The sequence below is a fragment of the Camelus dromedarius genome, chromosome 1 (assembly GCF_036321535.1).
Source record: "Camelus dromedarius isolate mCamDro1 chromosome 1, mCamDro1.pat, whole genome shotgun sequence".
Taxonomy (NCBI): domain Eukaryota; kingdom Metazoa; phylum Chordata; class Mammalia; order Artiodactyla; family Camelidae; genus Camelus; species Camelus dromedarius.
In genome coordinates this window covers 77,049,103-77,076,277 of record NC_087436.1, presented here as the reverse complement: position 1 = coordinate 77,076,277, position 27,175 = coordinate 77,049,103, and the positions used below count along the sequence as shown (strand labels likewise).

The following is a 27,175-nucleotide window of genomic DNA, read 5'->3' as shown; positions in this document are numbered from 1 at the left end:
ATTTGTTCTGTTCCCTGCTCTGACTTACTTCATCGGGGACTTCTATTATCCATATGCTGAAACTACTATCTTCAGTAATTATCAGTTTTGTTTGAACCTCTCTTTATTCCATTATGCTTTGATTTTTTTTAAAAAAAGTTTCATCCTTTATACCTATTATTTCTTTAAGATACTATCTATTGTGTTTATCCATTCTTGTGTTCCTTCCAGTTCAGTTTTCATTTCTACAGGTTTCATTTTGTTCCTCTTTCCTTCTTGGATTCTGTCACATCTGAATTCTTTCATGTGTGTATTATCTTCTTAATATCTTTTAGTTTGCATGCAAAAGGAAGGTCACAGTTCTGTAAGGGACTGCAAAGATGCTATTCTGCTCCTCATCCTCTTTTTTCTTATAACTTTGAAAGAGCTTTGACCTCATTTTTGGTCTTCCTGAACTTTTAAAGAATCTTACAGAACTTCCCACTTATTTTGTTTCTATAAAGTGTCCAAAAAATTTGGCACTTGCTTTCTAAAATTTCTTTTTAAATTTGTTTTACTCCCTTGCTTTTACCTGACCCTTCTCTTTCCATTTGTGTCTCTATTGTCCCTATCCTGCTCAGTATTGATTCCACTCCTAACAGCATCTCCAGTGCAGAGCACTGCCCAAAAATGAGCTATGGAATTTAGTTTCAAGAGTTCACAGGGGTCCATTGCTCCAACTCCTTCAGACCTCACCCAGGAACCTTTATCCTCACCTACTAATGTAGTGGCCAAAACCTCCCAGTTTCAGCTGCTGTTCTCAGATTGGACTACTCCACTTCCAGGGAACACCTGTGGACTGCTTTGTAGTTTCTTGTTCTGGGGTCTTCTGGATGTCCCCATTCTTCTCTCTGCTTTCCTCTCACATCGAAGCTAACACCTTCTGAGTGTTGTGGCTATTGATCGTTTCTCCTCATCTGCTTTTATCTTGGGCTTCATAGGAATAACTCTCATCTGGTTTTGTGCAAATGTTGTTCATGGGTTTTGGGTATCATAATCTGGCTGCTTTTGCTTCTGGATCATCCTATGCTCCTTATTTCCTTCCACTTTTCAGACCCCTCCCTCTCCTTTGTGAGCACCACTTCCATGCCCATGCCCTAAGTGATGACTGTTCTCCAGCATTCTGTCTTCAGCCCTCTGTTTTATCTCACCCTACATACTCTCCTCAGGAATTTTCTCTGCCTCTACCCTTGCCTCTTCCCAGAAGTAGCTGTTGAAGTTAGTATAAACAAAAAATTAAATGGAACATACCTTAAATACCAAGAAAATAAATTTGGGGGATTGCCTGAGACACAGCTGAGAAACTGAGGAGGATATCAGGCTCACAGCACTGTAATTTTATCATTATGATAAAGATTCAGAAGTACAGTGGATGAGGCATTCCTACCTCAGTTTCAGTCCCTGATTATCAGAATTCATCTCCATGAAAAAACCAGATATTTTTACTTAAGGAGAAGTACCTCTGTGAACCTAATGAAGGAAAAATATAAGATTCCTCTTAAGCAGAGAGCAGCTAATTTATGCCACATATTTTTCTATTGAATAAACAAAGTATAACTGATTCTGAAACATGTGAATTAAGATCTTTCATAGGGAACAGTATTTACTCTGTACCTTGATGGAATAAATACTGGAAAAAAAATACAATGGTTGGTGGTTAACTGGCTTACTGTGTAATTATGGTAAATTATGTTACTGGGTTTTTCTTAGAAACTTACCTAATCAATGTCTGCCAAATAAATTTAAGAAATATCCAAAAGGTTTAATTTGTGTGATTTACTTATTTCTATTTTCTAAATAATGGAAAGATAATCTCTAAATAAAACTTCCATATTGCCAATCTCTGTAAATAATTTAGCCATGAGTCAGGGAAATTCTAAAATAATTCAAAAAATACCCCTTGATCCCTTATCTGAGAAAAGCAATTCCATAGTATTCTTATTTCTCCCATGGTCACAGGCAGCCACTGAAATGAGGGGGATAGTGTTTATTTAACAAGAAAGAATCTGGAAAAATACAGTGCAAAAATTTGGCCAAAACTTTTTAAGTATTTGTATATTGATTTAGGGGATAGGTTAAATTAGATTAGATGATACTACCTCCCAGAACAAATACTGTTATTTGAGTTGGCATAGATAAATCTGATTGTCAATGCTGTTATAAGTTTATTGTAATGTTTACAGGTACCTAGTAAGACGACCAAAGCACATTGTACATAGAATGAAAAGCCTCTTTCATCCTCCTTTACCACCTTACCCTAGTTGCTGGGGGAGCTGGTATATACATTGTATGCTTTGACTTTTTATTAACTACAGTGAAACTTGGACTTTTTAACTGAAATTGAATGGCATTTGTCTTAATTCTGCCCAGTTATAGACCAAATCATACCTTGAAGATGTTCATATGCATCAATGTTACTTATACAAGCCATTTCCATTTAAGTTGCCTTACTCTATCTATTGCATTGTTCTTGCCAAGTCTAAGCTCTGTCTTGTTGGAATTCTTTTAACACTGAACCTATGATGTAAAAAATGTACAATGTGTTGGCTGGTCCAAGTGCAGTGGTGTTTATAACTAATTGATCACAGCCAGTTACAGATTTCTTTGGGGGTGAGGGTATAGCTCAAGTGGTAGAGTGCATGCTTAGCATACACAAGGTCCTAGGTTCAATTCCCAGTACCTCCTCTGAAAAAGTAAATAAATAAATAAATAAACCTAATTATCCAACCCCCTCAAAAAAATTTTTTAAAGTACAAAGTGTTTTAAATTTTATTCATAATAAACTAAGTTATAGCCTATTGTAACCTACAAAACATTTCTTATAAATTGTCTAATTTATTTTTTCATTTATATACAGTTTCTTAAGTAAATTTTTTAAATATTTGTTGTGGTCTGTTCTATAAACATTGCCATTCTCTTTCCCTTCAGGCTTATTTGCATGAAAGAAACTTGGGTTATGCTTGCTTGTATTACATGGCCATTAAGCTAAGTTCAGTATTCTCTACCTTCTTTCCTGTAGGTAAGTTTTGTTCATACTCTAAATAAGTGTTAAAAACATGCTTTTTATTTCCTACTTTATAAATAAATTCTCTAAGTTGTTCTCCATGCTACTTGGGGACAACAATGGACACCCAGAAGGATGTTCAACCCCCAAAGCAGCAGCGAATGTTATTTGTGGAGAATGTCACATAGAAAATGAAATAAAATGCAGGGATCCAATCCAATGCAGAGAATCTGGATACAAAATAATATACAAGAAAAGGACTAAAAGATTGGTGGTATTTGATGCTCAATGAAACATGGAATTCAGAGGAATATGTTCATTTGTAATTGGATTTGCTGTTAATGTTGTTGTATAGCTTTTGATTTGTTTACTATATACACACGATTTCATTTTAAAAAACACTGTATTTAGGTATCTATTAACAGTTTATATAAAGACATTGTTTTTCGTTCAATTAAAAAAAAAACTTTTCAGCTCATCGAATAGTTAACTGAGGTCATTTTTCATTTTTTTCTCCTACTTCCCTTCATTCTTAAGTATCATATAAAAAGCATTGTGGTTATTATATTTATACACTACTCATATACTTATTGTGGCTTGAGATGTTAAATAACAACACAGAGGTCAGGGCCATGGCAGGTAAACTCAGGAGAGATGATTTAAAAAGAATAAAAGCACAATTTACAAAGATATGAGCAAGATTAATGGAAACCAACATGGGATAGTGAAGCATCCTTGGGCTAGCAACAGTGCTAAAGTTATTAACACCATTAGACCTAAAAGGAGACAGGAGAGGAAACAGTCCCTAGAACTCCTAGAACAGGAATGCTGTCAGCACCTGGAAAGAGTGCTGCAGCTGATGGAACAAGAAGTTGGCCAAACATAAGGAATGCAGCCACTTCCAAACCACAGCCCGCAGGAAGACGACAGGGAATAAGTTCTCTAACTCTCTTCAATCTCTTCAGTCTCCTTACCAGCTGAAACAAACCCAAAACCAAAAGAGCCTGATTAATGACCACAAGGGATAACTTCCAGGGGCACAGATAAGGGTGGAGAAGGGTAGAGATTGAGTCTAGCAAAGATAGTATGCCCTTTGTATGTGAATCATTGGTAGTAATTTTTTTTAATTAATTGAAAACATTTGGCAGCAGCAGAATATCCTACACAAGAAAAGAGTGCCTAGAAGATAGTAAATATTTGTAAAACTTTTGCTGAATAAATAAAACTTAGACTGGACTGTAAGTACTAATACTAAGATGACTTAAGGTCAAGTCTAGAACTGATTCTTTTTTTGTTTATTTTTGTTGTTTTTTTTAAATTGAAGTATGGGTGATTTACAGTGTTGTGTTAGTTTCAAGTGTACAGCACAGTGATTCAGCTATACATATACATACATAAGTACTCTTTTTCAATTATAGGTTATTACAGATATTGACTATAGTTCCCTGTGCTATACCATAGAACTTTGTTTTTTTTTATTGCAGTATACTCAGTTTACAAAAGAATATGAAAATGAATATATGTATGTATATGTATGACTGAACTATTATGCTGTACATCAGAAGTTGACACAACATAGAACTGATTCTTAAATTCCTAGATATTAAGGTAATATCTACTACAGTAGGCTCTTGGTGAAGGTTTACTAATTCGACAGTTGAATGAACACATAGATACGTGGATGGACAGATAGGTGCATAGATGATTCATGAAATTTTACATACATTAAGATCCTTCAGTATAGTCTTGCCTAGCCCCTTCATTTTGCAGATGAAGTAATGAAGTTTCAAACTGATTTAAAACACAATAATACAGAATTCGAATCCTAATCTCATGACTCTAGGCTCTTCCAACTACAGTATGCTCTCTCTCACTTGCCATTCAAAATTTGCTCCATCCAAACCAAGTACAGATGACCAAAATGAAAAAGAAAAGAAAAAAGAAAAAGAAAAGAGCATCACCTCACAACGCATGATCCATGACACATGCTTGCCAGACTAGCCAGAATACTGAAACAACTCTGAGAAGTTCACTTGTCTCTGTGTGCCCTAAGTGGGCAAGTAAGTTGTATCCTCAGAAAGTATTGGAGAATACAGGTTCCCAGAGCTAATGACACTTAGAATTTTTCATTGCTCAGTCCAAAAATCTGTAGCTTAATATTATTATTAAACTAAATATTCATCTTATTTTTTATGAAAGTACAATAATAATAATTTTAACCAGTGCCAAATTTAACAGTAAATTTCTTTACATTTCCCCCAAATGCAGTCACCATTTTCCATTTTGGAGACCTTTAAAATTCTAATTGATGAAACACAATATTAATTTCTGACTCCTAATCAATGTTAATGATTTTAATTGCTTACTCACATGAAAAACTTTGCCTTAAAAAATTTGAAATCCTTCTTAATGATACTAAGCTTAAGCTTGGCAATTTTCCACATGTGTTACAAAGATAATGATATCCTATTGGGATATTTATCGTCTATACTTTATTTCTGTTTAGATATTCAAAAATTTAGATGCAAACAGTGTTTGGCACCATGATTTTTTCCCCTTCATTTCAGTGACTACGATGCAAGGCATAAAATTCAACCTTCATGATTTTAAACATATTATCTGTATAAAATATTTAAAAGCTTGTTTTTGAAGTCAGAATATATCTTGGGAATATCACTTGGATTTTTAAACACTTAATTCCAGAAAGATAAAATTATCTGTCCAAGGTCACACAACTTATTTGTGGCAGAGATAGGACTAAAATTAGATGTTTCTATTTCCTTAAAATTCTGTTCCTATCCAGCATATGAATGTGTTTTAGAGGATAAGCACTTTTCAGACCTTGGAATCCACACTGAAATAAAATCCCACTTAACAGGATCACTGGAGTCCAAAAATTACTATCCACTAAAATGTAGAATTACATCGTTGCAGATAAGGAGTTTGAGGATTTGGCTGCAGCATAGAAATCCTTCTCACACTCAGGTGTGGTGTGGCACCACAGAGCGGCGCCGGTCCTCTCTGGCCTAAGCAGAGAGGGGACAGCTTGGGGTTCTCTGGCATGGCTCCAGGACAGCAGAATTTCCAAGTCAGTGCCCATTTAGTGGGCCTGGTTTGGCTATGTACCAGGGCTACAGAGACCCGCCGTCCACCTCCTGCTTCCCAGGACCGGTAGCCTGTTATTTTCTCGCTCGTCCTGGTCCTCCTGGAAGAGGACAAGAACGCTATTCTGTCGGCGCCCTACCCCCACCCCCAGCCACCCCCACAGCACGCATACACCTTCAAGAAGCAGGTCGGGGGGGGCGGGGTCCTGAGAGGAAGATAGAAGCAATTCCAATTACGTCCGATTTTGCTATGTTGCAGGCTTTTTTTTTTTTTTTAACTCTCAACATTAGTTGTGATCCTTCACCCCGATAAACTGGAGTCAGGAATTGCCTGCAGGACGACCTGTAGCGCGTACCCGTAATTAGAGGGCTTTCTGAATCAACCAGCGTGAGGTGGAAATTCGTGGAACCAAATGCCCAGCACGACACGAGGCAATCTGAAAGAATACTGGCTTCTATTCTTTCATACAAACTGGCAAAGGAAAGAGAAGCAGGGTTTCCTACCTGAATTCCAGCCCGCCGGAAGGGTCTCGGCGGGCCTCGGAATCCGGCCACCCTCCTCAGCGGAGAGGGACTTTGGAAGGGGAGCGGGCCGGGGGGCGGCGAGGGGGGGCGGCGAGGGAGGCCGGCGAGGGAGGCCGACGTGCAGGAACGCCAGGCCCCGCGGCGGGTCTGCGTGCGCGCGTGCGCGCGCACGGCCGTGGGTCTGCGCCGGGTGATGGACACCTGGGGCCCGAATTCCGCACCGACTGAGGCAGCGCGGGGCGGGAAGACCCGCCGATTCTCCGCCGCTGAGCTCTGGCGCCGCCGTCGGTATTTCGGGGTCGGCTGTCCCCGCGGTCCACCGCCAGGGGGCGATCACCCCACGACGCTGGGCCTCGGGAGAGCCTGAGGGACGCGAAGGAGGTGGCCGCCCCGTGGGGCTGCCGCTCTTACCTCCAGGTAGTACAGGTCCACCGTAGTGATCTGCGAGTCCAGGAAATCTTCATAGGTGCTGAACTGAGTGACTATGTTGTCCAACGTGGTCGACCCCTCTTCCTGATCCATGGCAGTTACCTGGGCCGAAGCGTCCCTAGCGACAGAGGCACCGGCCCGGGTCAGAAGGTTCCACCCACTCCGTCCCTTCCAATCAGTTGGGAACCGGTGCGCAGCTTTGGACGTTAACCCCGCCCCCGTGTCTTGTTACTGCTCAGGCTTCCGCCTTATTCCTAAGAACGCCGTCTCAAATTACCCACTGCAAATCAGGTCTCACACCGTCACCTCACTCGGACTTCGGCGAAATGTGGAGCCACAGGAGAGATGCCAATTCCAATCCAAAATTAAGAAGTATGAGACTCCCAGGATATGTAGACAAAATATTATAGATCAGCGCTTCTAATCTCATTCTAAAACCATGCTATGAGGGACAAAAATATCAAGGTTAGTTCTCAGGTACCTGGAAGTTCATTATTGCAAGGAGAGTATTGCAAGGAGATTATCTCAAAACAGAAGTCTCCGGAAATGATCTTGTGACCAAAACCAATAATAAAATACATTAATGATTTTGTTAAATTATTTTTAAAATTATTGCTAATGTTTGGAGAGGAACAATTTATGAACTTCTCAAAGGAAAGAAACAATGAAAATATCTTTGAAGACTTCTTTTGGTCCCAAGTGAGTTTTTCTTTTTACTTTTTAAGTTTCAGTAAACACATAAAGAAGGATCTTGGCTTGTTGAAGTTGCCTTTGTTAAAGGGTAAATTAGAAATTAAAAGGTTTTTACTAAAGACTTTTCCTATAGAACAAAGTTGTGCATTTTTAAAAATATGGGTTTAAAGTAATCCAACTTGGAAACCAGCAAACTTTTCAGAAACCATTTTTGGATTTTAATGTTCTACAAATCATCCTTGGGAATCAACACACAGTGCAGCCCTCGGGCCTGTGGTAGCTGCTCTTTAAGTGCTTAATGAAGTGATTTTGAAGATTTTCATAGAAGTGCAAAAAAAAAAATTTAATGAAAACTTCTGGTAAGATACTTCATTTTAAGTTAGCTTTCTTAACTTTAAAAGATCATCTCAAAAATTGAGATGTCAGCTGGAGGATATAGTTCAAATGGTAGAGTGCATGCCTAGCATGCACAAGGTCCTGGGTTGAATCCCCAGTATCTCCTCTAAAAATATTAAATAGATAAATGAACCCAATTACCCCCCCCACAAAAAAAAATTGGAATGCCATAAATGTATAAATTTTAAGTGATGTAGACAATCTCTAGGATATCACTGACTTTTTTTTTAATTAATGAGTATATTCTGAAATGTTTTAAAAAGCATTTTGGACATTATGTTTAAATGCAATGTAATTGTTTAATTTAAGAGAATAGAAAGAAAGGAGAGAAAAATCCTATACACTCCTAATACAGCAACAATATTAATAATAATAATACCATTTACTTAGGGCATCCTACATGCCAGGCACTGTCCTAAGTGCCAACAACAGATTACATCTTTAACTAGCAGTTGTGCTAAAATTAACAACCACCAACACTTTGATATTATCTAATGTCTAAAAAGACATGAAAATTCAAATAGCCTAAGAACAAGAAGAAATCCACATCACTTAAGACATTCTGATAAGGGACATAAATCTCAGTATTCTCTATTATCTAGAGAGTTCTATAAGTCCATCCTGAAAAAGGCATAATTATGGATGAACTGAACACAAGAAAAGGCTTGGAAAAGTTCCAGCCACTTGCTATGTATGGAAAATATGTATTTGCTTTAGTATGATAATATTTATTAAAATTTTACTATGTGCCAGCCCTGTTCCAAACACATACTTTACCTTCATGGTTTCATTTAATCATGACTACAAATCCACTTGTAAAGTAGCACTAGTATAATTTATTCATAATATAGAGACAATGAATCTAAGTGGATTGGCCAAAGTCTTAAAGATGAAAATAGCAACACAACTTACTACTCTTGCTTGCCCACAAAGAGAAAGCAGATGTGGATCATGGTTTGAAGGACCACATGGAATTAACTATGAAAGTTAATTTTTTTGGTTTTTTGTGTCTATTCGGAAAAAATATATGTCAAATTGTGAAAGGGAACAGCACAAATAAAGGAGCAAAGGTGGAGTGGTGGGGAGAGGGCAAATTCCAAGAAGTAGAGGCAAGGAGATTGGGTTCTGTGTGGGAAAAAACTGCACATTGATTTGACAGTTGTGAGGGACCCAGTAAGGAGAGTAGAGGAAAGGAAGCCGACCAGAGGAGGAAAATTGGTAGGAAGGCTTTAAATGCTTGGCTAAAGAGTTTGAAGAGGTAGTACTCATGTCCTTGAATGAGAGAAGGTACAGTGAAAATGACTGGGTGATGATCATGTACTACTGAACAAAATGTGTCTTTACTGTTAAAGCCTCCAGAGAGCTTATTTTTATTATCTTAGGTCTGAAGTCCTCCTCCGTCATGATTTCATCACTTTCAAGAAACTGTAAAGCACCTAAGGAATCTTTGGGTTCACTAAACTATAGCACTTTGATTACAAGGACCTATGTTGTTCTGTTATGATCCATTGTGATTATGCCTTCTTAGTGGAAATTTCATTAAATCTACCATTCGGTCAATGGCTCTTTGATGAAGTAACCTCTAAAACATCTAAAGTTAAACAATCATGAAAATATTTTCTGTCAGTCAATCTAGTAAAGTGTTCCAACTCAAAACACCAGGGATGATTTTCAACAACTTAGTTTTTCTATGAATATTGAAAGAAAAAAAATGAAAATTTTTAAACTCGGCCTTGTTTTTCACAGAAAGGCTTGAATGACAGTAAGCCTAATTCAACTGTATTTTTCTTAACTTTCAGTTTAAGTTCAAAAGCACTTTCAGACTTGTGCCTGAGAAACTGCAATGAAAGGATGGCAACAAAGAAATTAATGAGCTCCAGCAAGTCTCTATTACCTATTGCATAGTCTTTGTTATAATGGGGAAATACTTTGTTTTGGATAACATGCATTCCTACTTAAACTCCTCGATTTTTAAAGATTGAAACCTGAATTTAGCACCCAATCCCAGAAATTCCATCCTTTGCCAAAGGACCAGCAAGGATTATGTCTATTCACAACACAACTCCAAAATGTAAGAGAAAAGAAGCACATGCTATGTAAGAATAACAAAGTATATACCACATTTAGCTTAGTTTACTGAGTTAAGAAACGGCATAATGTAAAAATAAGAGTCATCGGAATGTAGAGAAAATCTAAACATCAGTATCTCTTTGAAATAAGCAGACCTTGGTATTATAGTTACCTGGCAGAAGTATGTAAAACAATTTCAGATTAAACTTTCTACTTTTCTATTTCCAAATATTCAGCAATACACCATGATAACTGGGAAAGTGAGTGGGAAACATATTTTTGGTATTTTGACACAGTAAGAAGAGGAATGCCTTATTATGTTAATGAGATGCTAAACATTAAGAACTTGAACTCTATTCAAATGGACTTAAGACACCACCATATTGCAAGAAAGAAAAACATACAATCACTCTAGAAAGATAAGAGATTTGTGTCTGATGTTGCCCCATTGCTTGTGAAGTTTCTGTGGATTGCAGATGAGGACTACTGCTTAATCATCAGCCCAGGAGAGCTCTTTTGTGCTTTGTAATAATGACCACACTGAACTTCTTTAAAATATTTCTTGTGTTGAGATCACTGGACTTCCACACTGTCTCAGTTATTCTAAAGAGCAGGAGTTCTGGTTCCACAGCATCTCTGTCATGGAGACATGATGTGATCATGTATCGTAACTCCAGAGTGTTCCCCTGGCCTACACCTGACAGTGTAAAGAGGGAAAGACCAAGTATCAGAGGGAACTGCTCCCAGAACAGGTGTCCACACCTGGTAAATGTTTGAAAACCACTGTGCTGTGGGATAGATCATGGACATAATAGCCACAGCCATTTGAAACAGAAAAAACTTGGGCTCTCAGTGACTCTATAAGGTACTTCTAACAATTTCACTGAAAGTTCCCTCAACCTTTTTGCCAACCTGGAAATCAGGCTCCACCCTAAAACATCACTTCCCTCACCCCTATAATGCCCTTTCCCCTTCCCTCTCCCTACTAGTAAGCACCAGCTTGTTCTCAATATCTGTGAGTTTGTTTCATTTTTGCTATATTCACTAGTTTGCTGTATTTTTTAGATTCCACATATAAGTGATAACATACAGTGTCTTTCTCTGTCTGACATTTCACTTAGCATAATACCCTCCAGGTCCATCCACGTTGTTGCAAATGGTAAAATTGTATTCTTTTTATGTGTGTGTGTGTATCACATCTTCTTTATCCGTTCATCTGTTGATGGACACCCAGGTTTCTTCCATATCTTGTCAACTGTAAATAATGCTGCTACAAACATTTGGGTACATGTGTATTTTCAAATTAGCTTTTTTTCCCCCAGATATATACCCAGGAGTGGAATTGCTGGGTCATATGGTAGTTCTATTTTTGGTTTTAGAAAGGTACTTTTTCATGCTAATGTAATAACACAATTCAAGGCAATTTTTTTGAAGCACTATACAAATTCAGAGCAGCTAAAATCACTTCTAACTCAGGGGATTCAAAGAAAATGTAAAGGATACCATGGCCTTTGCAGTAAATTTGAAGTATTGAGACAAGAATCTGGGGCTCTGAATAAATGTCCATGCAAATGACTCATGTGTGCTAAAGTTTGAAGGTGAAAATCACAAGCTACGTTCAGTGATGTGTGACCAGGTAAATTGCATTATAGTGCAGGATATGTGTAACAAGAGGGAAAATGATACGGTATGATTTGTCAACTTAAGAAACTTCGGCTGTGTTCTTCAAGCAGAGGAGAGTCAAAGGAAGGGTTTGGAAAGAAGTAATCATCAGAACAGTAGTTTAGAAGATTACTCTGACAGCAGTAAAAGACTAGAGGGGTAGCAGGAATGTCTCTTAGATCCGGAAGAAATGAAGCAAGGGGAGTTTGAACCCGAGAATAGCTGTAGGAGAGATGGATTCAAGAAACCTTTGGAGAGGGATTTTAGAGAGGAGCAACTGATTTCAAGTTCAATGCATATTTTTTTACCCTTAAATAAAATTCAGAAGATTTTCATATTAAGAAATACAACAATGTGGTTGGTTTTTTAATGACACTTTGCTGGTACTTAATAAACTAATGAGGCACTGACTTAAAGGTTACAAAAAAAATCAAATAAGATTTCTGGGGAAATTAAGAAATGACATCTTTAAAACTCTAGAGACAAGGTGGAAACAAGCTGCTTCTCTGAGTATATTTAGCACCTCCAAAATATGCACTGACCTCTATAGGATTCCTCAGAGGAGAAACTTGATCTATTTTAAACCAACATCTTCTTCCCAGCCTCTGAGTACGATGTCAGAGATCATCAAGTACTAAAGCATTTTTGTAGCCATAGTAATAATACAACCCCAGTCACAACCAAGCCAACACAGAAAGGGGGAAAAAGATCACTAGACTTCACTTAACACTCTAGAAATAGCATTAAAAGAAGGGATGCCAATTCCACTAAGGGCTAATTCACTCGTTGAACTTGGCTCTGCTTCTCCAGGATATCAAACATTCTCTGACTATGGATAAATTAATCATGATAATTACAATAAAAGATGTTTTGGTCCATCTTCCCCAATGACACTTATCAAATCAATAAACTTAATCACTCAGCAATAATTTAACAAAACCAGGATAGGCACTGTGCTAGGCCCTAAAAGTGCAACAAAAAATAAAGCCTGGTCCTTTATATGTATTATAAGGATAATATAAGTTAGGCATGGGAGGCAGAGGGCCTTGACTAGTAGTTGGTTGAGTGAAGGAAAGGGAGGAGATGAACTAAGCAGATTTGAGAAACATGTTTGTAAATAAATGAAGAAAATACAACTTAATAGGAGCTGTGATAAAATTTTAAAGGAGCTATGATAAAAATATTTACAGAGTGGGATATAGGTGAGAAAAATTGGATCTGTGTGTGAAGGACAGACTTAATAGAAAGAATGCAAGAATGTCTCAAGAAATCAGAAAATAATTTTGTCTTCTCTAACAGAATGAGTTAGGGCTGGATGATCTGTGAGATCACGTCTAGCTTCAAATTTCTGTTATATTCTATTATAACAAATATTTATTAAGTGTTTGGGTTTAACCTAAGGAAGTCTCTGAGAAGAGGGAGAAAGAAGAGAATCATTCCCCAACAGTGCACTTTGCCCTAAGAAAATGCATATTGTACTAGATTATTTTATGCCCACAAATCTCAGCATGCTTGGCAAGACTATCACATTGTGTTAGTGTGTCGAAAAATGTGTATTTCCCACCTCCTCTGCTATTCAAAATTGTCTCTTTCCCTCTCCCTCCCTTACCTCTTCCCTCCACCACCACTACCCACCCAATACATCCACATCTACGCAGCAGTTTAATTTTTAAATATGAAAGCAGATAAGATGGATATTATTTTTAGGAAAATTCAGATAAAGCTAACCCTAGCCAAATGATCTGAACACTAAATATATTAACGCCTTAGAATATATTTATGAAGAAAAAAGGAGAAGCTTATATAAATAGAAGCTGTTACCATTTGCCAAAATAATGTGGTTAACATTAGCCAAAGGCACACAAAAATGTTAATTTCAATAACCAAGAGTGAATATTTCTGGCAAATTCAGTGTTTCAGCAGGAAACACATTAAATAAACTTATTTTAATGAACATAGCACAAACATGTTATTGTGTGACCATATTAAAGGACCCCCAGCTGCTGCCTTTTCTATCAGGACCTCATTAACGTGTTTATTTCTCAGATTCTTCTTACTTTTCTCCTAAACTTCTACTTTTCCATGTCCATTCAGAATATCTACTATCATATATAATTACTGGCCCACATATTCTTTTTCAAAATTGTTGCTATTCTCAGAATTTCAAATTTCTTCAGAAACTGTTTCCTCCTAGGGCACGTCAGTGTCAGTGTCTGTGATTTGCATTATAGGACATTGAAACAGAGGTGAGGGCAGTAACACAACTGAAATGGCTGTGAGTGAGTCTGTGATAAAATTTTATCACATAAAATGTGGCTCTGTCTGCATGCTTATCAATAACCGAATGCATTAATAATGATAACTTAGGTCTGTTTATGATACCTTATGTAATGCACTATGCTTCCTAATTTTTTTCCCCTTTCCACTTACTATTTACTGTATGAATCAGTTATTGGATTTTGAGGGGTTTTGTAACTGGCTGATAATAAAAATTGATTGCAAAGTACTCTGAGATCCTTTCACAATAACTGCTCTGGAGAGCAAAACAGTTTTTCATTCCATGTTCTTTTATAATGTTTCCCAGTAGATCACATATTCCAGAAAGAGTGTACGCGTAGTATAAATTTCTGAATTTTTTAAAAATGTAGTTTAAGAATATTGTCCCTCACTTTAATTAAAAATCTGATATTTGCCTTAAAATATTACTGCAAGGGCAGCTATCAAGATGTATGTGACTCTCGGCAATCATTCTGATTAACCCAAATCACTCAAAGTTTTCAAATAACTGTTAGTACACAGGATGGAAATCTAATTTTTAATTTAAAACACACTGAAAATACACTAAGTAATTTAAAACTACTGATTTCTGGAAGTCTATCCTGCATAATTATTTAAGAGTGAAGAATTATATTTATGAAATACTTGCATACTTTCTATTAAAGGCCTATATAATTTATTGACCATTATAATATACATGATTACATAACTAATTTGTTCCTCCACATGTTAATCAATCTTAATTAATAGAATTTTTAGGCTAATATAATTTTTATGTAGGTCTTTGGACACTAACAGAAAAAAGTAATCAAACCTTTTGTTGAGTCAAGAAAAAAACTGCTCAAAAGACAATTTTCCTGAGAAGCGAACAATTAATAGATACAGTGCTGACCTGGGTTCTAGAAAATCAAGGTCCAGTTATATTTATTTATTTATTTGGGAACCATAGTCAAATCCTATAGCTCCTTTATATCTTTCTTTATTGAGAGACAGTGATAATAAATTAGAGCTCCAAGTCATAAACAGTGAAAGTTAATTAAGAGAAATGAGCTACATAAAACAGAGGCCATGTTTTCTGCTTTTTATTTTAAATCATGAGCTCTTCAATCCATGGGCTCTCTACCTGAGACATCAGATGACAGCTGGCTTCTGATCACTGTTCAGGTGCTTCGTCCAGAACCAATTGCTCTAATTTATACACCGTGTTCCAACCAGTTTCTGACCTTTCTATTACTAAGGAAATTTGTTATTCTTCCACTTACAATCTAACTTTGCCCTTCCACCCCATATTTTACCTGGCTTTCCCAATTATGAATGGCCATTGCATCTGGCCTGGAGATGGATTTTTCTTCAATGTTGCTTCATCTTTTCCTAAGGAATGCATTTATTCCAGCATCCTGTGGGTGGCGCTCCTGCCTGGGTCTCCCCAGCCGGAAAGCCGGATCCAATGTTTGCTTCTCCTGCGTCTGCCAACGGTGCCCGGTAGGAACAGCTTTATCCACAGGTGAAAGCCGTAACATGGTGTGGTTTGAAGGGCATCAAGCCTGCCAGCCAAAACTCCCCTGGCAGCCTACCTGAAATTCCAGCCAAGGATCATTAGTGTTGCTCCTTAAAATAACTTTGTTGTTTTGAATCTGAATCTTTCTTTCCCCGGCTCTTACCTTTTCCAATTGAAATAATTGTTTTCCTACATGATTATTAAGAACTCAAACTTTCTTATGATTTCAACAGTTGTGTTATAGCAAAACAGAGGGTGCTTGGTAAGCAAAGTTTTATGTTTCTTATAATCAGTTTATCTCCCTTTTATTCTACATTAGTATTTAGAAAGAAAAAAGTATTAAAAATAAGTTTGCCTCCTCACTAAGGACAAGAGATTGTACTCACACAAGAGGAGAGTGGCCCGGGGATGTTGGTAACAGAAGTGATGGAAACTGTAACCAGAATGAGAAAAATCCAAGCAAACGGACACATAGGGAACATTCCTCACCAGATGATTCTTCTTTCTAAAACCTAGGAAGTTCTGAGTTTTCCTTTCACTCTGGAGGTTCTTTTTCTTATAAATGCCTTCTGAGCAGAAGTAGATTTTTAACAAGATTAAGCTCTTTGTTGCCTGGAACAAAGGACACATTAATTAGTAAATGCATCATTAAAGATGCATTTAATTAATTCAGCTACTGACAGCAGCACAGCATTTCCCGGAACAAATGGAGACCTAGCCATGTTGATTTGGGGTGGGGAGGGGTAAGCAGTCAAAGGAGCGAGCCCAGTCCAGGTGAGCAGCCAGGGATCAACATGGGAGTACAGTGTGATAGGGGTGTTGGCAGGAAATCACCAACATGACTGGGAGATGCGTAAATGAGGGGCAGAGGAGACCAAAGGGGACCAAAGAGCTTTTTTTTTTTTCAGAGCTTTAAAAAATGTTTATTGAAAATCATAGCACACCTAAAGAAAAATACCCAGAATGATTTATATCAAAGTGAATACCCATATTACTTCCCCCAAGGACAAGAAATATTTCCAGTACCCTCCCAAATCCTTTTTCTCCTTCTACTTGCTACTTCCTCTCTGCCTTACTAAAATGTTAGTTATTCCGATTTTTTGCACCAATCACTCCTCCCTCAAAGGGAGAGCTTAACCAGGTTTAGAGTTAAATTGTGAAAATGTGTGCTCCTGGCAGAAGAGAGGGAATAACCATGGAAACATACACATAGGAGGATGTCTCAGAAAGAGTAGTTAATACTTACTCCCAGCCCAGCCCAGCCCAGTATTTCCATGGCCTGGAGCCCGTCCTCCCTTCTCTTCTCTTCCCTGATGTGCGTGCATATGGACACCCTAGCCCAAAGGTTTAATCTGGGTCCACACCTGGCCTGACCACCCCTCAGGCAGGGTCCCTATACCTGCAGTGTGGAGTCCCTGTTAACAGGGAATTCTGGAATCCCAGTCCCCAAAGCCCATCTAAACAGGAAAGGATCCAGATCTGGGTGGACTTGTTCTTTTGGCTACTTAACTCTTCATATTAGGAGGGGCAGGGCAAGAAAAGGAGGATACATTTAAAAATACAGGGTCAGGGTTTCCGCTATCTCCTTGTCACCCTCCACCATGAGGAGGCAGATTGATTGTGAACAGGGCTGAAGCACCGAAGGGCAGTTTATAAAGTGGCCCATATCCCATAATGGGACTGCGACCAAGAACATTTGCCACCACAACTGGGCTACAGCCTCACTGGTCCCCGTGTACATTGGTCATTTTTTTTCTTAAACAAGGAAAGAAAAACATGGACTAGTATCCAACAGTTTTTCAAGAGCAACAAAATATCCTGTCAGTCCTCTCTATTCAGACTGGAGGGAATTTCCAGCCACTTAAAATTATGACACCACACTGAAAATTGCCCAATGTCACATTTCCACTGCTGATTTTCCTGTAAAGCTGTATGCACACACAATTTTCACATAAGGTGACTTTCAAAACTTAGTTTAAGGCATGTACAGGACTTTATTAACACCACTTAGAAAAGAAGGGAACAGCTCTATGAGTGAGAAAACATTCTGTAAGTGTGCAAATATGTGTAAAATTTCTGATTTCTCCAGAAGAAAGGTCAAATATGTTAACCTTTGCTCTCTGGATCATAGAAGAAAAAATCAAGTTAACAGCTTAAAACTAATGTTTCATTTTACAGATGGGGAAACTGAATTCTTACAAGTTTAGACATCTAGACCCAGCACTTTGCCCATTCGTAGTATGTACTTATAAATAATTGTTGGATGATGGAAATAATACCCAAAGCCAGAGATAGTGACAGAGCCAGCCTTAGAAACCAAAAGGACTCCTGATTCCTGGTCAGTTGTTTTGACATTACTCATCCTCACATTTTCCTGAGCCATAGTCAGCAGTGCAATAAGACATAATTGTAGTCATGTAGGTGCAAAACCCAATAAGAAAAATAATGCACTTCCAATCACAGAAATGCATCTTTGTACACTTCTACTTAAAGGAAACCTAGTGCCAATCCTTTTAAAGGGTAAAACAAAGTGTTGTTATATGTTCCTCCTTGGGCACAGGACCCTGGCAAAAAGGAAGCTATTCTTCTGCTCACATGGGGTTAGAAAAAGTGTTTTAACTTCTTTAGCCCAGATGCATCAAAAAAAAAAAAAAAAAGTACTGAAGTATATCCAAGTGTTCCTAAAACTCTTTCTTCTAAAGAATTACTAGACAAAAATCTGGCCTACTATAACTTCCTAGGTACCTTAGCAAATGGCCAGTGCTGATTTTATTTTATAGCATTGAATATTTTATCTAAATTCAATAGCTACTTGAGATGTAGAACTGAGAACTGGATTCAGTGAGTCTTCTATTAAGTCTATTGTTTTTAAAAATACAATTACAGATCTACTGAAAACATGGAATCATTCCCTACCAAACCAATGTGCCAAATGTAATTCCATCTGTTTGATAGTTTGACATTTTAGGTCTGGAAAAGCCCAGGCTGAAAGACGGCAAAGAGCAGGGAAATTTTCTTTCAGAAGTGAAGCAGCTCTCTTAGAACAGAGCTTTAGGAAAGCAGAATCCAAAACCGCTGTGACTAATACATTTTTCAGATTTATTAAGTAAAAAGGCTCAGAGGCAGAAGAGAGGCACGAGGCAAACAGAACTGGCGCCGGCGTCAGCTCCTCAGGATCCCTTACAATGCTCTAAGGTTATTCTCATAGCTGGGCAAGAATGAGGAGTGGTAAATGTGTAACTCACTGGCAAGACAATACTTTCTGAAAATAGTATTTTCTACTGAGTTATCAACAAAAAAGATGGATATAAGGGTTACACCAACTGTTTCTCTGGATATGGTGCACCTGTTTAAAAAAGAAAAAAGCCTAAAGGATTTCTTCTCCTATTTCACATCCCTTGACCTTTTCAATCATTCACTTCACAATGCTAATAAGCATCTGGGACATACCAACGTTTAAATGAATCTGTATTTTGGAAGTATATTGGATATTTCTTCATTCAGACAAAATAAGGTTCTTTTCAAAAATGTTTCCTTATTTTGCACAGGAATAACTGAAAAATCTATGTTGAAAGGGCTGGATACTTAATATTAAAAGTGTGTGATTGTTGCCTCAGAAATCATGCTTTTTTTGGTCACAGCTTTATTGAAGTATAATTTACATACCAGACAATTTACAAATTTAGAGTGTACACCTCAATGGTTTTTAGTGAATTCAAAGAGCTATGCAACAAATCACCAGAATTAGTTTTTACAACATTTTATCACTTCCCAGAGAAATCCTGTATCCTTTAGTCATCACCCCCATGCAGCCAACCGCCCACCACCAGTCCTAGGCAACCACTAATTTAATTTCTGTCTCTGTAGATTTGCCTATTCTGAACAATTTATGTAAATGGAATCTCAAAAGTGATGATATTTGGTGATTGACTTCTTTCTCTTAGCATGTGGTTCATCCATGTTATAGCATGTATGTCATACCTATTTTGGGCTGAATAATATTCCAGTTTGTGGTTATACCACATTTTATTCATTCATTAGTGGTTGGACATTTGGGTTATTCCACCCTTTGGCTACTTTGAATAATGCTGCTATGAAAATAAGTGTACATATCTTTGTATATATATGTTTTCATTTCTTTTGAATAATATACCTGGAAGTAGAATTCATGGGTCATATAATAACTCCATGCTTAACTTTTTGAAGAACTGCCACGCTGGTTTCCAAAATGGCTGCACCATTTTACAGTTCCACCAGCATTGTATGAGGATTCCAATTTCTTCATACCCTCATCAACACTTGTTATCTGACTTTTTATGATAGCCATCCTAGTGGCTTCACTCTTTTGATAGTGTTCTTTCAAGTACAAAAGCTGTATGTAAGTTTTGATAAAGTCCAGTTAATCACTTTCTTTTGTTGCTCATAAGCATACCTAAGGAATCACTGCTAAATCTAAGGTCATGAAGATTTATCCCTATGTTTTCTTTTAAGACTTTTATAGTTACAGATTTTCTGTTTTAAGTCTTTATTACACTTCAAGATAATTTTTATATGCAATATGAGGTAGTAGTCCAACTTTTCTTTTCAAGGTGGATATCCAGTAGTCCCACAGACATTTGTTGAAAAGACTCTTCTTTCCTCATTGAATGGTCTTGGCACCTTTTTTGAAAGTCAATTGACCATAGATATGTTGGAGTTTTTTCTACAGATCTATATGTCAATCTTCATGCCAATACTATCTGTCTTAATTATTGTTCCTTTGTAGTAGTAAGCTTTGAAATTGGAAAATTCAAGTCCTCCAAGTTTGTTCTTTTTCAAAGTTGCTTTGGCTATTTTGAGTACTTTGGATTTCTATAAGCATTTTAGGATCAGCATGTCAGTTTCTGCAAAAAAGCCAGCTGGGATTCTGATAGGGATTGTGTTGAATCTGTGGATGAGTTTGGGGAATATTGCCATCTTAACAATATTAAGTTTTTCAATCCATGAACACAGGATGTCTTTCCATTTATTTAGATCATTAGTTTCTTTCAACAATATTTTGTAGTTTTCAGAGTATGAATTTCACACCTTTTTGTTAAATTTATTCCTAAGCATTTTATTATTTTTGATGCTGTTAAATTAGTGAAATTGTTTTTTGTTTTTGTATTGTTCATTGCAAGAGTATAGAAATATATACTCTTATATGTACATACAATATATAGATTTTTATATGTTTATCTTATATGACACAACCCAACTGAATTTGTTCATTAGGTCTAATAATTTTTTAGTGGATTCCTTAGTTTTTCTGTATACAAGATCATGTCATTGCAAATAGAGATAGTTTTACTTCTTACTAATGCTTTTTAAATAATAATTCACCACATTTTAGCCTTAAATGAAATCATTGAATGGACTATGTCCAGATGTGAGAATTTATACATGGATTTTTCATTTTCGTCAAATCTACTTTTCACTAATATATGATCATTGCTAATAAAACATTACTTTTCTTCTCTTTTTGTTTTCTGTTTTTTAATATAAATTGCTTGAACAATTGTTTCTTCTGACCACTTTACTTCCCCACAGTAACACTGTTAACTTTCTGCAAAATTAACAATGTTGTTACCATTTATTCTAAAAGGATTATGTCATCTAACCAGTCGCAGGGTCAGCAGTTTTTGATTTAATGAAATAAGACAAATTTCTTGAGAATGGAGTTTTATACAGCAATCAAAAGTACAGAAGAGCACTGTCACCTCACTATAGCAGTAAGTTTGTAGTATTATAAATAAGACAATAGAACATCTGTCCACAAAAGGCTAATTAAAATTTTGATATATATTCCTCCCACACCACAAAACATAAATACCTGCCACTTATGGCTAATTTCCCCTCTACCTAGAAAACTGCTCCTGCAATCACTTTATAACACATTGAATAAAAAAGCTGCCAGCATTTGGCACAGACTGATAGCAAAGCAATAAAAATTAGTCAAGAATTATACAGCTGATTCTGGGAACACCACGAGTCTTTCAACATGTCTCTCCGTCTCTGTCCAAAATCCATCTATCATCCACATATGGCTGTCTCATTAGACTTAAGTTTCTGAGGCACTCATTAAGGAGCTCAGAGGATGGGTTAGTGTGTTACCAAAGAGGAGACTGAGTTCAGGGGCAACCTCCTGATCCCAGGATGTAGCCTCCAGAACCAAGGAGCATTATAAGGAAGATGGCCATGCAGTTTCTCTGAGAAAATAGCTCTTTTAAGGAGTTTTATCTGGAAGTTATCTGACACAGAGAGCAAGATGCTGCATTTAGGATGAAGTTAAAATCCTTCGTCAGAAGCAAATAGATTAATCTGTGATATAACTTCAGCTCCATTCTGAGACATTTTTTATTATGTGTTTCTATAAACGAAATATGTATAATCAGGGAAGGTTTAAGTAATTAGTCTCCTACTCGGGCTGGTTATATTTCATATTTTTTACTATTACCCACTCATACATTTTTTTAAGACCAAGCTTTAACTGTTATGAAAACAGTTATCGAATGTATATTAAAATTTGGCAGAGTTGATAGCCTAAGTTATCATTGATTCATAACAAAACAAACCACAAGAATGCTCACTTGCAAGTGACTTATCCGAACATGCCCCCATAAACTGTATTTAAATGCTGTTGATTTTTATCTCAGTGCAAACACTGGAGCATCCATATTAGTAAAGAGACAGAAAAATCATCTAGACTTGACTCCAGAGCCTTAGCTATTAGCCAGAATAATCTGAATTTTAATCTTGGATCTCCCCTTTTGTGGCTATGCCATATTGAGTAAATCACAAAATCTCTCCAAAGCCTGCTCTCTTCTTTGTAAACAGAAAGTGAGAACTATTTAGCTTATGAGTTACATTAAAGAATGAAATGAGAAAATGCGTATCAAAAAATTTAGCACAATGCTTGGCATGTGGTAAGTTCTTGAATAGACTTTGAATTCTACTCCTGTTCTTAGCCTACTAATTTGAAAATCTTAACTAATAATTTATGTGTAACACTCACATTTATTATAATTATAACTGAGAGTTAATAAAAATACAGTGCAATTCCCTCTTAAAACGTGTGCATTAATACTGTCTACTATTAATATGAATGAAATGCTTTAAATTTAAAAGATAAATATATAATATATGCTATATTATATGTACCATATATGCTATATATAAAGCATATACATTTATTGATAAAGCATATATATGCTACATATATTATGTATTTAATTTTCCAACTTTTCTATCTTAGCATTCACTCTATTACCTTCTTTACATCCAGGAAGGCAGTACTCCCTGTATGAAAGACTAGCAGATAACAAACCACAGCCCACATTGAACCATATTCCCACATTAATTCAACAGCTGATATTATGTCAAGGGTGTATCTTTTTCAGAGGCACTAGGCATACAATAGAAGAGATATGACAAGCCTATTTCATCTCCGTATCACCTAGAGATCTTAGTATTGTACCTAGGAAATAGTAGGCGTTCAAAAAGTATTTACTGATTAGAACTACATCTCATACATGGTGAAAGATAGGGGGAGATGATAAGGTAGATTAAAAAACTTAATAATATAAAAAAAGTCCCATATGCTATTAACTAATATAAAAATATTTTACTCTGTTTTAATACATATTACTGATAGTTACATATTGGTACAATAGTACTTTATGCAATTTATAAAAATTTAGGTGTGAATTTGGGTTCAAATAATGTTTTACTAATAGGACTGGTTTTAAAAGGTATGGAGACTTTGGCAAGGGGTGGTGCTGAAACAGTTCTCAGCCATCTACCTATACATCCATCTACCTATTGATCCATCCATCCTTTTTTTTTTCCAGCTTGAAACTTCTCTCACCCGAAATTCTTGTTTATATCCAGATGTGATGGAAGAGAGAAAAGAAGGTATGACTGATCATCAGTGGACATAAAATGGATTGTGAAAGGCTCTTAGCATATAATTCCCCAAGTCTCATAGGTACCACACAAATTATATCATCAAAGTAACTCTACTTGTCAAACTCTTAATATGCATTTGAAATACTTCACAATTCACAGTTGTGGATTGTCTTGATATACAGTTTGCACCTCTCTTGCTGAATTAAAGCAATCACCTTCTTATAAGTCCTCAATAAGATTTGTAGGGGTTTTGGATTGTTATTTTTGGTTTGTCTGTTTTCCTAAAAGGACTATACCTGTCTTTCCTTATGGATGAACCCAATACTCTAATTCACTGACTTAGGGGCTTTTTTGTTACTAATTTTCTGTTATAGATTGTCTTCTACACAGTTGACCTTCCCTTAGAAACATGAAAAATAAATATATAATATATAATGTATGTGTTGTAAATATATATGGAATTGAAATTTAAAAGGATGTGATAAATATAATTCATGTTTTAAATAATTTTGTTATTTACCAATAATTCAAATAATTTTCCTCTCACTAATATTAATATTTTAATTGAGAGCAATGTGATTGTTTTGTAATTTTTTAACTTGATCAACCCTTTGTGGTACTCACATGCTGGTATTCAAAGCTATGGGTCTAAATTCATTATGTTTCAATATGTGATTTTAAAAAGCTGTTGTAACTGCAAAATATTCTTCATAAGCTACATAGACCCATAAAGGAGAGATGAATGCAGGCTCTGATTATTAAATCACAGTATCTTTTTACGTGACACAAATGAACTTGTTTGCAAAACAGAAACAGACTCACAGACATAGAAAACAAATGTATGGTTGCCAAGGAGGAAAGGGAGGAGAGAGGGATAAATTGGGAGTTCATGATTTGCAGATACACACTACTATATGTAAAATAGATAAACAACAAGGTCCTACTATAGAGCACAGGAAACTATATTCAATATCTTGTAATAGCTTATAATGAAAAAGAATACGAAAAGAAATATATATAAGTATAACTGAACTGCTATGCTGTACATCAGAAATTAACACAACATTGTAATTCAACTAAACCTCAATCTAAAAAAATAGCCTTTCACAATCTCATCTGCCAATTATGTAAAAGAGTTTTGTTGAAATGCAGCAAATACATCTCTGTCTTCCCTGATAACAATCTCTCATGCTAGGTAGAAAGTGCTGTGCATCTTTAACTGGAGGAGACGTCTCATTTCCTCCAGTCCAGTACTTCCTGGTTCAGCCTCTAGTCCAGGACCATGTGACTGCCTCCAAGACCTTGTTTTGGTTAAAGAGAAGGGAATGGTTTTGCTGTTGAGGCTGCAAATATTGTGTGTGCTTGCACACATGTATGTATCCATACACATACATGTATTTTGAGATTGGTTAAAAGCATGTGAATGACAATTGACACTTACCAATTGACCTGTGCCTCAACAAAAATAAAAGTTTATATGAACCTCTCAAACGAGATTTTCTGATATAACAAAACTTGAAGATATGTTAGAGTAAGAAGGCAAGAGGGAAGGCAGGAAGAGAGAGACGGGAAAAGAGTTACTCTATGCTACAGCAGAGAGAACATTTACAATGTTAAGGTGTAAGAAGGATAGAGTATAGGAGCAATAAAGATACGGCCGTATGTGTCTCCTTCCTAAGTACTCCATTTAGAATCTGATCCTCCTCTGGTTTCCAAATCCAGAGGTGGAAACCAACCGTGATGAATGGACCATAATAATTTCATGATACGCTTCATATGGTACCTCTCAGAATCACATACTATCTGGAGCATCATTTATGAGAGAGCAGGAATGTGCTGCACCCAAGCCCTTCTCAGTCTTAGTTTATAAGCTGCCTTCATAGTAAAAAAAAGAATCGCAAAATCAAATTTAAGCACATCTCATAGTAGCTTTTTTAAAAAGGCAGTTGGAGAAGCTTCTTATTTTTCATATCCAACCCCATTCCTTTCATTAAAATTTGATTTTACAGGTAACTAAGTGGATTGCTTTCAACTGATTTTTAATACTCAGTTCATGGTGCAAACTTAATTCTGGCAGTTTGTGTTTTTGTTTGTGGAGGAGGTACTTGGGATTGAGCCTGGGACCTCGTGCTTGCTAAGCACGCATGCTACCACTGAGTATACCCACCTCCAACCCCAATTCTCGCAATTTCTGTATTTCCCTGAGAGCATCAGTCTTATCCAATGTTGAAAGGTTAACTTTAATAAATAAAAGAGCCAAAGGACTAAAATTCAAGGATTGAGATCTGTGATGCATCAGACCGTGTTGTCTCTTAATACATAAATGTACAAATATCCACTTTGCATGAAACTAAAGAAGCTATGAGTAAAGCTTTTATTTTACAGCTAGAGGAAGCATATTGAATAGTACAGACAAGGAAACAGGTGCAAAGCACTTAAGTTATTTGACCTCATTGTAGGGTTTGTTAGTGGTGAAGCAGGTGCTCCAGTGCATATTTCCTCCCTCTGAGACCAAGTTCCCTCCATGAGCCTTACTACTTTCTCCTCACACAGAACATAGCAGCAAAAGGGGCAGAGAGCTCAGTGTAAGGGTATACAAGTCTGCTTGTGCAAGTGCCCAGTAGCCTGTAAAGGCTGCTAACGGGTCAGACTAGGAACAATGGCAGCAGCCTTGCAATCTAGACAGTCTCCTAATTGCAACAGGAGGTCTGATAACTCAGCTGTCTGGTAACAGTGATCACCCAGTACTTAAATCGTGCATTAAGGAAATATCACTAACTTTCTCTTACGTTATTTTAAGCTCTAAACTTCAAGTGTCTACAGCAGTAATTCTCAACCCAGGCCCCTTTCTTTAGGAAAATTGTTCTAAGACAGTGTTCTCACAACTTTCCTGTTCATCAGTGTATTGCAGGCGCTCAAGGCCTGGCAGGTTCACAGATTCGGGCACTCTGAAGAACACCTGCAGAGTCGGAGGTGTCTCTGACATGTCTTCACTGCGAGAGGAGTACACAGGCTTCGATGGCGGCAGCAGGAAGCCCCGCCCACCTTACACAGCAAGGCAAACAAAGCCGGCACCCAGCCCATTACGACCTACGGGCTCACCAGTGCGCTTGCGTAGGACAAGTCATCACCGCGTAACAACACATTGGTACTGCGCATGAGGGATAGTATCACTGAGTCACTAGGCACCGGGCATCTAGCGAGGGACCTGACTGACTCCATTTTCCCTACAATCCGAATCCCCTGGAGGGCTTGCTAGAACACAGAGTTCTGAGCCCCTGCCAGGGTTTCTACTTCAGTAGGTCAGGGATGAGACCAGGGATGTTGTGTTTCTCAGGTGATGCTGTTGCTGCCAGTCCAGGGACCACGCTTCAAGAATCACTACTCTGAGCAGTTGATAAAAGCCCACTGGGTTCCTTCTTCCTTAATGATCTTTCCCCCACAGAAGGCAAGACTCTTTGACAACTAACTCCGTCAAGTCCCCTTCTGATCAGTGCCTATAACCTCTAGCACATGTATTTCCCTCTCAGTAGCTTTAGGAAGCCTCTAGCAGATTTTATCAGCTGGACTCTG

The 27,175-nt window shown here is 37.2% G+C and overlaps 1 protein-coding gene and 1 pseudogene across 1 annotated transcript in view; one reads left to right on the top strand and one right to left on the bottom strand.

Annotated features, from left to right (window-relative positions):
* Window positions 1-7,223, bottom strand: part of CFAP299 (cilia and flagella associated protein 299) — a 492,182-nt gene extending 484,959 nt beyond the window's left edge. The window contains exon 1 of the mRNA XM_010983384.3: window positions 7,063-7,223. Coding sequence (XP_010981686.1) covers window positions 7,063-7,173 — 111 coding nt within the window. The 5' untranslated portion in view covers window positions 7,174-7,223. The remainder of the gene's footprint in view (window positions 1-7,062) is intronic.
* Window positions 3,090-3,314, top strand: LOC116147172 (DNA-directed RNA polymerases I, II, and III subunit RPABC4-like; annotated as a pseudogene).
* Window positions 7,224-27,175: the final 19,952 nt, after the last annotated feature.